At 33.2% G+C, this 15,264-nt stretch overlaps 1 protein-coding gene across 11 annotated transcripts in view; it reads right to left on the minus strand.

Annotated features, from left to right (window-relative positions):
- Positions 1–1,771: 1,771 nt before the first annotated feature.
- The window catches only part of PPP2R5E (protein phosphatase 2 regulatory subunit B'epsilon), a 168,628-nt gene continuing 155,135 nt past the window's right edge, over positions 1,772–15,264 (minus strand). For 6 of the 11 annotated variants that reach the window (XM_074290317.1, XM_074290318.1, XM_074290325.1 and 3 more), the window contains 3 exons: positions 13,014–13,141; positions 10,200–10,301; positions 1,772–2,162 (listed from right to left, as the gene is read on the minus strand). In XM_074290317.1, the coding sequence (XP_074146418.1) occupies positions 2,063–2,162; positions 10,200–10,301; positions 13,014–13,141 (330 nt within the window). In that variant the 3' untranslated portion in view covers positions 1,772–2,062. The remainder of the gene's footprint in view (positions 2,163–10,199; positions 10,302–13,013; positions 13,142–15,264) is intronic. The other 5 variants (XM_074290320.1, XM_074290321.1, XM_074290327.1 and 2 more) reach the window with 1 other exon arrangement.

A 15,264-nucleotide genomic window follows, 5' to 3' on the forward strand; every position in this document is an offset into this window, starting at 1 on the left:
CAAATTTATTTTTACCTTTAATATTTGAGCTTGCACCTTTTCTCCAGTATTTTAAAATAAGTTGTTATAATCTTTGGCAGCCTCTGCCAAAGTTTCAATCAATCTACCATCAATTTCTTTTAAAAAAAAAAAAAAAAATCGCATTTGGTGTCGTATATGACTATTTTACTGCTATTTCATTTTCAGAATTAACATTGTCAAGTTTTTACAAAGTTGCTGAGATGACAATATTCATATGTGGCTAACTTATGTATAAACTATGACCTGATAATCCTGAAACATTGAACTTGGGAGGGAGGTCAGGGCTACCCTGTCCATCTGTCTCCACTCCTTTTTTTTTTTTTTTTTTTTTTTTGGCTTGGAAACAAGAAAACTATTTTCTACAACATACCTAAATGGAGGGAGGAAAATATACAAGCCCATATTTATACTGTGTTCCTATCAAAGGGCAACAGTTCGTGTGTTCATGTTTATAACTATCACAATTAGACATACGAACACAGAATCTGCTCTATATCATAAATACTGCTGGGACCAATCATTTAGGATTATCAACTCACTGTTGTCATGTCTGTAACAGATTGAGAGTCCTGGGAAAATAAAACCTGCAATATATACCTTCTGGTATATAACAATGCAACTGCATTAGCTAAATATATACTGTACATGAATCTTATTAGCATTTTACCTACCAAAGATGTAAGATTTCACTTTTAAGTACAAAGCAGATAGCCAATGATACAGCCCTCGTTTTTCGTTGTTATTTTTCCTTAAACAATTTGGTCACAATGCACCTTTGATATAAAAGCATTTTTAAACTTTATTATTAATACTCAGGACATAAGGAATTTCCAGATTTTTTTTTTCAGTAGCATTTGTAGAACCACTTTTGGTAACAAATACAGTAGTTAGGAATAAGCATCTGATTCAGAATGCATAATAATGTTATCCTGAATCCTTTCCAGCTAAAAACAGGGCTGGCGCTGGGATGAGAAATTCAACTAGAGTCTACAAAAACACTGTAACATTTTTCCAGAGGCTACATCCTCTTTTGCTGTAATACTTTATAAATACATATTAAAAAGTAAGGCAACAACTCCAAACAGTCCAAACTGTTTGCTCAACTCTTTTCCCAATTAGATCTGCAATCCCTGGAGATCAATTTCACGGTTGTACTGTTTAGTGTTTGTCTTTATTATTTCAAAGTGGTCCAAAAAGATGTATTTAGTCATTACTAAAACAGCTCTGGTATATGTGTTCAATGATGCACATAACTAATACTGATTAGGTACTGAAATCTGTGATGTACCAGTGCCTGCTTTCAAAAGGATTCAAGACATTGATTTGGATTCCATCATAAACTGATGCATAAATCCAAAATTCCCTTCCCTATCATGTTTATCACCTCTCTATCTTTTACTCCTGATGTGAAAACTGAAGGAGTATGAGGACTAGCCTGGTTACTGGAAAGATGCTTGCTCACACCAGTAAACAAAACCTTTGCAGGGACCTGTGTATTCACGGCCCTGTTCTTTGTGGACATTCAACTTATGAAGATGTGCAAAAGGAAAAGATGTCAAATTACAGTAAAGTTATCCAGAGAAGGAGGGTGTTACACAAACTTATAAGGAAATGACAGTCTTTTTTTTCCTTTTACTATAAATACATTTAACAATTTAGCAGAAAGACAAGCTAAATTTAAGATTGTTCACATTTGAAAATTGTATCATACTCTCTGCTAATGATAAATAAGGAACTCCTGACAATGGAATTTTAACATAGCAATTTTATCAACAGATCTCTGAAGACTGCTTTTAAAGTAGGGTTAGAACAATGATTATGTTTGCAAAGTTCTGAGAAGTCCATCTACTGTCCAAACTTTGGATTTAAGTCCTTATTTTTTTCCTTTACTTATTGACAGGTATATACAGTGCTGTTGTAATAATGAAACAAATGTGAAATCTACTGTAAAGTTGCACAATACAGAAAACTGTTGCTCCATCTTCTACTACATAAATGTGTGACTCCACAGGTTAATAATGCTGTTGTCATTTTGTTGTTGTTAAGTGGGAATTATTCCATCACGTCTAAGACCTCTCTTTAATTCCAGGTCCTCCAGTTTTTTCCACAATTCTTCACGTTCTTTTTCTTTCTTTTTCTCACTGGTGGAAGAAACAGAATTCAGTGTAAACAGTGAAGAAGGTTTAAAGAGTCTAGAATCCCCCACCTGCCACACACATACATTTTGAATTCTGTGAAAAATTTGGCATTAAGCTTGTCATTTCTTGGTTTCCACTCTTAGATAGACACAAAAATAGCATTAACTGAACAAATAGGAAATGACAAGGATATTTTAAAATTCTTTTTCACATTAATATTCTTTTCTGCTCAATTTCTTACACAAACATTGCTATCTAAACTCAGAAAAACAAAAGGGATCATTTGTCTAATTCAGTTGTTCAACACTCACTTAAAAGCATCTTGGTGATTTTTAAGGAGAGGGCTGGCAGTGGAGAAGAGATGTTTATTCTTACATAGTCAAAACCAAATTCCTTCCATATACCACCACTTTCAAATGGTGAAATATTATAGATCTAGAAATATTATAAATCCTGAGTTGTAGGAAGGCAAAAAATATTTAGCCCTTCTATCGCTTCATTTTTTTTCTCTCCTAATACATGTTACATATACACACATGCACATGTGTGTGTGTGTATGTGTTGATCTGTGTATAAATTTAAGTAAAATAAGGATCTTTCAAAATTGGTAAATGTATGGCTTAAGAGTATTCTCTTATTTTAACTCTGTACATCAGTAACAGAATAAATGATTCTTCTGATAAGTTCTGATAACTTTTAAGGTTTCAGGTTCCCTTAAGTTTACATGCTAGCAATTTGGACAGAGTTTATACTCCATACTGCATATGAAATACTAAATAGAAAACCTACTTTTGTTAAGTGACAATTAGATCACTTTAGGTCCTCTAACCAAGACTGAAAGCAACAACTCCTTAGTTACACATATGTAATATACATGTGCTAATTAAAAATTACCAACACACTGATATAATAATCATAGTTTTATATATTATATTAGTTATATAATATCATAATTTTTATTTCTTCTGCCCCTTTTTATTGCACTGTATAATCTCTTTGAAAATAACCTAGGAATTTATTTATTACAATTCCATTTTAATCCAATAGTGCCCAAAAACATCCCTATGAAATCCTTGGATCAATTAATCTATTCAGTTTTAGAAAAACCATTTCTTGGGTGGACTCATGAGCAGACATAAATTCAAGTAACCTACTATATCTAACTGGTCCCAGGGTCTAACACAATCATCAGACCATATAAAGATATGCCATTCATGCCAACACCGTGCCATTTATCCTATCATCCCTGTGATTCCCTAGACACACTGTTCCCTAACCCCCATTTCTAAATAATAATAGGCATTGCCTCCCACTGTAAGAACGTAATTTTTTTAAGATCAGAAGGTATATTACTTTCATTTGTATATTCCTAGAATTTATGCCTGGCACTGGAGACTGGGGACTAGACATATGATTTCATTGTTTTAGGGAACTCTTCAGATAGAAAATTTCTATATCAATGCAGATTGGCACGATGTAGAATCCATACCTTATACAAAGTAAGCAGTTAAATAATTTTATTGAATTTTATTCATTCTTTCATAACTGAAAAGAATACCCATATCAATGAAATTATGGAGTCCTGAAGTAGTGAAACAAGTTAACAACTTGAATTGGCTCAATAATTTTATCCTATCTCAGATAAGGTGAAGACATTGTCTCACTCAGATAAGTAGCAACATACTTTCTCAAAATTCATCTACTGCACTATTCATTTCAAACTCTATTACCTATTTCCCAGAATCCAGAAAACTAAATTAAATATAAGAATACCCAAGGTATTTGTGGGGGCAGCATAGTGTATAGAAAAAAAAAAGAAAAAAAAAAGAACTAGACTCAAGAATCAGAAGTCCAAAATTTGAATGTTGGCCCTGATATTCACTAACACATCCTCCTCCTTTGGAGTAAAATTACTATGTTCAAAAATTAAAAGTTCATCCAGATAATCTTTCCATTCTAGAGAAGTACTAAATGCATAATCCTCTGATCTTGAAAAAGAAATCCCTTACTAATGTCTTCTTAGTAGCCTAGACTAATTCAGTTTGAGACTTGATAAAAATGCATCATTAGGTTCTTAATATAACTCAAAATCTCTTTGGTACCCAAAGAACTTTGGACATTTTTGATATTTTATGAGGACAAAAATCAGGATACTATGAATAATGCTTATGTAAAATGCATAGTTTTTATATCTGGGAGGAAGAATAGAAGAGTCTGACTTAGTGGTTTTAGAATGTCCCCAAATCAAAAAAAAGTTAGAACATCAAGTCAGGTTCATATTTACCTAATTTGAAGTGAAATAAGACATTACTAAAACATGAACTCTATGTTTTAGAAGCTTACTCTGTTAAATAGTTTCATATATGTGTCAACTGATTTATGCCATTCTTGGTAATGATGCCCCAAAAGCTTCTTTTCCAGATATGGAATCAATATGCATGTCACACTGATAACTTTCATTTCAATAGCTTTAAATATTTCTGATATAATGTTAATGTCACCTACATTCTTCCTCATTATTTGCAAAAGGAATATCCTATAAAAATAAATTTTAAAACTTAATGCCACTTGAATATTGTCACACTCTCTTCCAGTTCCAATATGAAATAGCACTAATACTGAAATAGGAATCTACTGTTACTACTGTAAGTACTTGGGTCACCAGCACCTCTCAGCAGGCATTAATTAACCCTTGGCATTCCATGACTACTGTTCTACTTATATCCCTTCTTCAAAGGTGTCTAATATGTGAGAACTTTCTACTTACAATATGAAACATTCATTCCCTTGCTTCCTTAAATCTTGTAAGTTCTATTTTTTTTCTAGAGAGTCTAATGTGAACCATATCAATAATCAAAAAAGGAAAAAAATCTGTTTTCATAAAAATACCTATTTTAGATTCCCAAAGCAAAGCAATGCCTTTTTTCTCCTTAGGATATTCCTATCTTGTCTAAAAAGTCTTGTCTGTTCAATTCAGATAATCAATTAAGAGAACTTATTTGCAATTTCATCTTGCACTAGTGCTTGACATATTTCTGAAGCCAAATAACAATGACGAGGTCATATTTAACACTAAATTCTCATATTACTAGAATAGTCAATTTCCTTCCTAGGATTTTCCACAGAATAGCCCTCTCACCAATGAGCTTAATAGAAATCTTATTAATATTAAGCTGATGACATATTCCATGTTATAATGATGCACCTCAATATTTAAATGAATTAAAATTTTTAAACAGCAAAAAATTAAAGTAATATTTTGTTTATGGCACAGAATGTAATCATAGATTTAAGGGCTTGAGATGACATTACTATAATTCAAAGAACCCCAAAACATCATACAACTTCCTGATGACAGAGCTTAGACTCTCCTGACTAAGGATGACAAGATTTTATACAGATATCAAATTTTAGAATCAAAATCTTACTTTTTAAGAAATTAACTCTTAAAAAAAAATTCTCAAAATAAGATGGCCCCTTGAAACCAACTTGACTTTTCACTTGACTTTTCTCATTTGTAAAATATAATTAACAAAATTGAAATTAAGCAAAGCAGTTCATATTCTAATAATTTTAGGAGCCCCAAAATTTTATGATACACAGTACCTGGCATTTTGTTTGCAGGGGCCCAAAATGAAACCAAAGGCCCAACCTGAGTGTGCTCAATTACTGAAAGTTCTAAGACTTTTTTTTTTCTCATTTTTTCCATGTTCTTCTTTAGAAAATTAGAAAAGAAACACACTCATATTAGAAAATTTAGCATGTGAAATGAAAAAAAAAAAGTTTTCTTAGGCCAAATTAAAACCGTTTCAACTGGTACTCAGATGGTCATATTTGATTTTTTAAATGAGAAAACAAAAGCCTATAAAATAATGCTCTGATTAGGAAAGTAGCACACACACACACACACACACACACACACACACACACACACAATCATCATTCTCATACAAAATGTGTCTTTCAACTAAACAAGACAGATTATCAACTATGTACTTCATCTCATCCTAAATTTATTTCTGAATCTTGTAATGTCCTTTAGAATCTAGGTATGAAGCCACCCTTCTCACAAAAGAAAGTGTTCTGAAAAACTTTTTTCATCTCCTCCTCTGGAAATGAATATAAAATCAGCTTAACCTTACAAAAGTTTTTGAGAGCCATCCCAAGATGCTGATTGAAGATTTCAAAGCAAAAAATAAAAAATAAAAAAAAGTAATTTTAAGAGTTTGTCCAACTTGTTGTTAGCAAGCTCTATGGTAATACAGGTCCTCTCCTTCAGAGTAAAAAAACAAGAGAAAAAGGTGAGTTGCAATATTTTAAATACTGTACTCAGGAATTTTTTGTAAGGTGGAAATGGAAAGAACTCAAGCACAAATGTAATTTGAGTTTTCCCTATGCCAAGTGTCTGTTTGCTGCTACTTTTGTTAACAGTAATGCAACTGGGGATAGGGAATGGGGTGAGGGGAGAAGGGAAGGGAAGAAAGGAGAGGATGAAAAGGGGTGGAGAAGATGGTTGGAAGGAGAAAGGAATTAGAATTAGCTTAAATGGGGGAATGAGAAAGAAACTTGGATTAAGAAATGTGTTCACCTTGAAAATTTTCCCTTTAATAATTGAGTCATGTGCATTTAGGGGTAAAATTTTCTATCTACCATTAAGTAAAATCAAAAAAAGTTTGTTATTTACCACCTCCCCAGTGATATGGGTTAAGGATTCCACTACACTCAATTCACACCAATCCAGTTTTAAAAAGAAGTTACTGAATGTCTATTGTGTACAAAGACACTGTGCTTGGAGTTACAAAGACAAAATTGAAAAAAAATTTTGCCTTGAAGAACCTTTCCCTCCAATGAGTGATATCACTTATAAAGATAATCTGAAAATGAAGAGAACATGAACTGGAGAAATCAAGAGTTTACATAGAATAGGGAATGTATTGTAGGCATGAAATGGAGAAAGTGTATATTATCATGAAGGAATAAGACAGAATATCAAGTTCAGAGAATAGCAAATACATTACTGTCACCAAAGCATAAGAGTGCCTGAAGGGGAACAATATTAAGTCTGTTAAGGAAGGTTAAAGGGTCACTAAACGTCAAGCTTTATTTTAATACTGAGCCAGTAAGAAACCACTGGCAGGGCTGGGGCAGAATAAGAGCAGTGGAAGAGGAACATGAAGTACCAAATAACCAAACTTATTTGGACAGATATATAAAGTAAAATGGTGGGGGGGAGGAGAGGAAGGGAGAGGAAAAGTTTAATATTATAAACAGCAGGACTTGAGGGGGGTGGGATGGGGTAGGAGGAAAGGTTAGGCAGATGTAACAGATGTCCATGAAGGGAGATCTGGTAACTAACAAACTATAAGAGGCAAGAGAAACAGAAAGTCTGGGGCAACTAGATGATAGTGTATAAGAGCACTGAACCCGAGTTCAAAATCCAACCTCAGACACTTAATGCTTACCAGCTGATCCTGAGAGCAAGTCATTTAACCCTAACTGCCTCAGAGACAGACAGAGAGAGAGAGAGACAGAGAGAGAGAGAGAGAGAGAGAGAGAGAGAGAGAGAGAGACAGAGACAGAGACAGAGACAAAGAAAGAAAGACGGAGTTTGGGGCGGGGGGGGAAGAGGAGAGTAGAGAAACAGAAAAGTCAAAGATGACTCCAAATCTATGAATCTGATTGAAAAAGAGAAGAGATTCCTTCAAGGAAAAGGAATACGCTGCTCTCTATAGTCAGGAGAGGATGATTGTTATATCAGAACTTGTTTAGATTACTAAAGATTATAGACATATTGAGTTTAAAACACCAACAGTATTTCCAAATAGCCACATCTAATAAGTAACTGACAATGTGAGATGAGTTTAGGAGTGAAATTAGAATTGAATTCATATATTTGGAAGTAGAAATGATGAACTTTTGAGAGCTGATGGTTTCATCAAGAGGAAAGGCTAGGATACAATTTTGACAGACACAGTCAGGAAGCAAGAGATAGATGATGAGAAGTTAACAGAAAGAAAGAAAAGAAATAATCAGACATGAGAGAAAATCAGGGGATAGAATAGCATTGTCAAAACTGAAAAATAAGATGCTGTCCAAATGGTAGGACATTGACATTGTTAAAAGCCACTAAGGTATCAAGAAGAATGAAGCCAGAAAATGAGGAAATTATTAAAAGGGCAACATCCTGAAGAAAAAAGGGAATGTAATCAACACCACAGGTACAGGCTTGATAAGGAAAAGGATCACCTGTCTCAGAGTCTGAAACAAGTAACAGAAAGGAGTGAAAGGATTGAGGCAACTAGAAAGGTTTTGATGTGTAAAATAGATGAGTGAATGAAATTCATAACTAAGGCCTCAATTTCCAAGTAAAATAGAAGCTGAGGCCTTCTGCTGTGTCAGTGAATGGGGTTTGTATGTAACTGAAACTAATAAGTTTATATAACCTCACTCAGCAAAATTGTATGATGTTTTTCATAGGCACTTAGTAGCAAGTGAGTGGAAGTACCACAAGAAAGATGGGTGTAGGTTACCATGGTTCAAATTTGTCAATACATGTAAGGCAATAGGCCAATGGAACAAGAGAATCAAAAGAAGAGGGAAATGTAGTATAGAACCAGTCAAGTGTCAAGGCTGAAGAGAAGAAAATGTGGCCAAAGAATGGGGACAAAGATAGGAGAACAAGGCTGTGAGCTCTCTTGAAGATAGAAAGTGCCTCTGTTTTGTCTTTGTTTCCCTCATACCTGGCATATAGCAGGTGGCTAATAAATGTTTGTTGGATTAAATTCCAGGTATTGTCACTGTGAAAATAATAATTCTAGAAAGAACAAGGAAGAGGAAGAAATTATAGAACAGGAAGATCAGAAAAGAATTTCAGCACTCTAGAAGAGAAATAGGCAATGGTGAGAGCAGAGATATGATCGCCCCATCTTGTGGCAACAGTAGAATAAGCATAGAGACAACAGGAGTGATAAACAAGCAGAATGTTTTAGAGAAAATGAATGTATCAAGTCAGAATTTGAGGCAGAGAAAAAGTCTAAGAGCCAGTCCTTGAGAATGACCTAGAGTGTTGCCTGGGATAAGGACAGTGGCGGCAATGATGGCAGCAGAGGCAGTGGTGGTGGTGTGATGGTATGAGGTGGTGCAACAAGGATCTAAACAGTACAATAAATACAGATGAAATAAACCTCAAAGGAATAGTATTTATTGAGTAATGAAGGTAGAGGGCTCATCTTGAAGAAACAAGTAAGAATTAAGGAATAGGTCTACTACTATGTATCCAATGTACTAAGAGCCAAAGTGGAAGGAATTAGAAAGGGTCCAACCAAAAATGTATAAAATGGTCAGAAATTAACTGAATGTCTTCTGAGGGAGTCAAATTTCTGACAGGAAGTCTGAGATGAAGGGAAATTTTTTAATGATAGAACAGGTGTCATAGAAAACAGTAGAAAGGAAAGGCAAAGCAACACAAGTGAATCTAAAGGGTAGGGCTGAAGCAAACAGGGAATAAAGAAATAAATCATAACAAAAAGGTTTTTTATAATATAAGAGGTTTCTCTTCACCAAATGGCAATTCCAAATAAAAAGGATCCTATCTATATGAGAAAAGAAAGAATAAAGTCAACCCAATATTTCAAAGAGCAGCCCAAAATTAAAACTGCCTGAAAGCCTGAAAATGGAATGACAGTAGATATGGTGGAATACCACTGAGGAACTCTATTGGGGCTGGAAAAAAACCTAATATGAGGGTAGAATTTGCTGCACATATTTACTTTTCAAACTAAGGGCTGAAAATGAGCCTATGAGAGATTAGATATTCACAAACCTGAGGACAGGTACTGTATTTCATAGGGCACAAAACAAATCAATGCATGACATTATTTGGCATTCCACAAAAATAAAGCAAATGAACATGCAAAAAACAAAAAACAAAAAAGTGCTGCATTTGACAGTAGGTTAAAGCAGGCAATCTGAGCAAAGAATAAGGCAAGAACTAAAGAGGGGACCTTATGCACAGCTGACAAAAAAGCTTTAAAGAGTTACCGCTGGCGATCTGACTTGTAAGTGGCTGTTAACTCGTCAAACATGGTGCTGTTCATTTCCATAAATGCCTTCAATACATTGTACACTAAAGCAACGATAGCCCTGCAAAATACAGAGGAAAGATTATTTGTTAATTGGTCTTTTTAAACACTATGATAAATGAATCCAGAGAAAGATTTTAATTTGGATGAGTTTTTCTAATTTATATTTCTGTCTCCATCACTTTCCAGTTGCACAACTAGAAGTGATCTATAATTCCACTCTTTGCTACCCAAGGAAAGAATCCATTCAGTCAGGGGCTAATAATACCACCCTACAGACCTGATAAAGTGAAAGAATTTCTGTTATGACTCCTCCATGCCAAAAAAACTGGAGCGTTCCTATGAAGGTATGGAGAATAAATCTACACAAGTGGGCACTTAATAATCATGAGACAACTACTAGCATTAATTTCTTCCTAAAAGTAATTTTTAAATGATAATTTACAGAATTTCAAAAAAAATTAAAACTTACTCCTATAAAGATTCAAAAAAGATGAATAAATGTACTACCTCCATGGTGATAAGCAATAGACAAGTTTGAGTTTTCTATTGACAGGAATGGATTGGCTCCAATCCACCTACTCTGGTCCCATCTCCTTTGTGACCCAATGACACATGTTTGTGAGACACCTAGGCAAGTTCCAGATTGCTGGATGTGGTCAGGAAATTCTAAGGCTAGCAGTATATATGCTATAATGTGCTAATGAAACTAGGAACTAACTCCAAATAGCTTTAGCTTCAATCTACAATATCAAAAGTATAATTTCTATCTTCCAATGATAATCTCAAAGACATTACTGTCTTTGCCACAAACTAATCTAGGCAGCTTGCTGGTATAACAGATGGAAAAGTGGTATTAGAGTCAGGAAAATTTGAGTTAAAAACCTGCCCTAAGATACTCACTGTGTGACTTGGGGGGGAAAAAAAAATCACTTAGCAGTACATAGCCTCAGTTTTCCCATCTGTTAAATGAATATAAGAATAGCACCTATCTCACAGGATTCTTTTATCAAATGAGACATTGGATTTATATACAGCAATCTGTAAACTCCATATGAATGTCTGCCACTACTGTTAATTTAATATGCCAAATGAATACAATATCCAATTTCAACTTTTTGCTTCAAAGCATACTGGATGCTACATTTTTACCTCTCTGTACTTCAAAGAAACAACATATGCTCTATTTGCTTCTGAAGAATATTAAAGTCTAACTCAAGAGCATTGGGGGACAGGAGGGAGGAAAGAACATACATACTTATTGCCCCAAACTGATTACTATGAAAAACAAGCAAGCAAACAAACAAGGGGAAGAAATTCAATTCATTTCTAAAAAGGAAGAAAGCTTTAATCTGGAAAACCGTTGGAAACTTGGATAAGTTACTTAACACTTTTCTCATTGGGTAAATTATATTATACAAGATATGTTAACATTCTTGCAGCTCTAAAATCCTATGACTATAAGTGATATTTGTAGAATTTTTGCTAGAAGGGCACCAAATCCAGAGTCAGGAAGACTTAGGTTCGAATTCTGCCTCAGATACTTACTAACTATATGATCTTGGGAAAGTCACTTAAGCCTACCTTAGTTTCCTCATCTGTAAAATGGAGATGATAATAGTACTCACCTCCCAGGTTAATGTGAGGGGAAAAAGAGATAATGTTTATAAAGTGTTTTGCAATCCTTAAAGCACTATATATATCCTAGTATCACAGCTATTATCATCTTACAATTTTTTTTATAAATGTAACCCATTAGTTATACATAAGGCAAATGAGATTTAAGAAAATTTATATGTGAAACTCTTAAAGATATATAGATATATATATATACACATATATGTAATATCTACATATTTAAAAAATAATTTAGAACATTTATAGTATTACAAATGATACTATAAAGGCTCTAAATAATTTTCATATGTAGATTTCTTATTTATACATATACTGATTTTTTAAAATCTATGATTAGTGATAAATTATAACTGATATGTTTTCATGGCATGAAGTTGTTTTAAATGTAAATATGTAGGTTAATAAAAATCAAACATGGTTTTTACTTATACCCAACTGAAATTTAAACCAATATTTGAATACTTTACATCACAATTCTTTCTCTATGAAACTTCTAAAAGGATTAAATCCAAGAGGCTAAAAGTTAGACAATTCAATTTAACAAAGATTTATTAAGTGCCCATTATGTACCAAGTATGGCTCTATGATAATCAATGCTGAGGTATGTGCAAAGCTTATATAAGATCACCTCTTCCACAGTAGTGATTACTGTCTAATAGGGAGATATGACATACACAAAAACTTCTAATTCCAAATAATACATGACAGACACATTAGAGAGGTACAAAAAAGGAGGGAGTAAAAAAAATGGTGGCAGTGGGAAGGGGGCGGGGGGAAGATCAAGGAAAAATGTTATGAAGGCATAGGATGGGCAGAAATTGAATAGGGATAAAAGAGGGAAGTGAAGATATGACAAGCAAGGGGAATGGTGTGAATCAAGACACTCAGGCAGAAAAGCAAGAGGAATGTCTAAGGATACATCCAGTTTAGCTGAATTATATAGTAAATGCAGTGGAGTAGTATAAAATAAGGCTAGAAAAGTTGGGTGGAACAAGATTAAGGAAAGGTTTTAAATACCAGGCCAAAAAAAAATACTTTTAACTTTAAGAAACCACTGAGGTTTTTCTGACATAAGAAATGACATAACCAGCTCTTAAAGGAATTGAAAAAATAAAAATCCTGAACTAAAACTTACGGGTTCCAATGTTCTTTGGAAATCCTATAGAGACTGGAAAACATGATGGGAAGGATGACATTGGAGTTTTCCTCTATCAAACTCATGATGTATTCATTATTCCAATAATACAGTGCTCTCTCTGCCACCTTTGAAGAAAGGGAAAATAAAATAAATATCTAAAAAAAAATCAGCTAATGGCTTTGCAAAAAAATAAGATAAAATAAAATGTTATCATTTCTAAATAAACATGTTTTAGGTGGTTATTTGTCTTTTTCTTGATTAAAAAAATCAAATCAATGATATTTCAATCAGGTACAAAATTAAATATTAATACTTACTTCATTAGGGAATGTATTTTCAATGTCTCTGCAAAATCCTAAATGGTTCCTGAATTTTAAAATTTTGTGCCTTTTTCTCTTTATATTATCTTCCATGTCATTATTGTATAAATAACTCTTTGACCTCAAATGCCATTAATTCTGCTTCTAAATTCTTTATAATCTCCAAAATAATTCTTTTGCACTCTTGAAAGTGTTATCATATATTTGCTTCCATCCTTTCCTATACATCTTTTTCTCAATATAAATTGATATCCTACCCCAACCTAAGAATTCATTAGGACAGGCATAATGCATCATCTACAAAGTGAGACTATGTAGGAAAAAAAAAAAATGGTGATTTCTTGCTCTCATATAAATTAGAAATAATTGTCTTAAAATGAGAACAAAATATTGGGGTGGGATGGGATGACAACTTATCTTTCTCAGGCTTTAATGTCACTTACCATCCCCAATAGTTTTAAAGAATTAAAAAAAAAAAAAAAACTTAGTATACAGTACTCTGAACTTTTTGTTGGGGAATTCAAGAAAGAAAAGAAGGGATACTGGAAATAAAACAGTAAATTAGTAATTCCTTAAGTCTAATTCTGATTATGATAAAAACCTGCAAATTAACTCTGGGAAAGTTTTCCAATTTCTTTATTTCTATTTTTCTATATGGAAATTGAATTTGGGCAATAATATTATCTATAAAAGTTTTCTGACATAAAAAAGCAGTACCTAAAAACTAAGTTTAGTAACTGACAGGAAAAATCAAACAGATAAAACTATCTTCTTGTAGTCATAATGTATTTAACTATAATATTTAAGACATTTCATCATTTTCTAAAATTGATATTATCCTATTCCTTTTCTTTTTCTTCAATCATTCCCATCTTTACATTCATTTATCCAGATTGAGCATGGACCTGGAGTGAGAAGACCTGGAATGTCATTATTTATTAGCTATATGACCTTAAGCAAAACACCTAAGCTCTGAAATTCAATTTTCACATATATGAAATAGGGACAATAAAACCTGTACTATTATTTCAGGGATCTACTGGGGAGAAAGTGCTTTGTCATCCATAAAGTATAATATAAATGTGAACCATTATTTACTTAGCTATTTCCTATGTGCTACAAGGTACTGCACTAAGAATACAAGAGAGTTAAAGAAAGTCTCTTCACTTATTAATCTTATAATCTACTAAGAAAGCTAAAGCTAATATTAAAATAATTACATGCAAATTAAGACTGCATTTGTAAGTACTATTGTACAAGAGTATATAAAAGGAACAGGATATATGAGAAAGTACGTTCAACTGCTGCAAAAACATGCCATCCTCAACTGTTTCTCTACCTCAATCCAGTTCTTCAAAAACTGTGAATCAAAGAATTTCAGTTAGAAAAGATCTTAGAGGCCAACTAATCCAATCCTGATCTGAAACAACATTATTTCCAACATGTCTAAAAAAATGTCATCCAATCCTTTATTGGTTGACCTATTTCCAGCGAATAATAGCCTAGGAAGCTTTTCTATACATTAAACCCCTTAGCATCTTCTACCCCTAATAAATCTAGTTTTATTCTTTAGAGAGATAAGACAATTCATAAAGGAGTCAATCTTTGTCAATTTTGTGAGTTTGAAACATAAATGTCTTTTGCCCAATTTTATCAATACTAAGGACACTTAAAAGGCAGGGTAGTATAACAGAAAGAGTACTAACATTGGAAGTAGAAGACAATCTGGATTTGAATCCCTCTCCCCAGTTTCTGATTCTTAACTCCTCAGATAATTTAGGATCACTTAATCTGTCTAGAAAGGTCATATAATCTAATCTATAAACAGAGAGAAGTGAGAAAATTATCTCTAAGGTCTCTCCTAATTCTAAATTATATGAAATAAACAACAAAACCCTAGACTTTTATCAGCCAAGAAAGAATTTTTT

This window comes from Sminthopsis crassicaudata, chromosome 2 (assembly GCF_048593235.1).
Source record: "Sminthopsis crassicaudata isolate SCR6 chromosome 2, ASM4859323v1, whole genome shotgun sequence".
In the NCBI taxonomy this organism is placed as follows: Eukaryota; Metazoa; Chordata; class Mammalia; order Dasyuromorphia; family Dasyuridae; genus Sminthopsis; species Sminthopsis crassicaudata.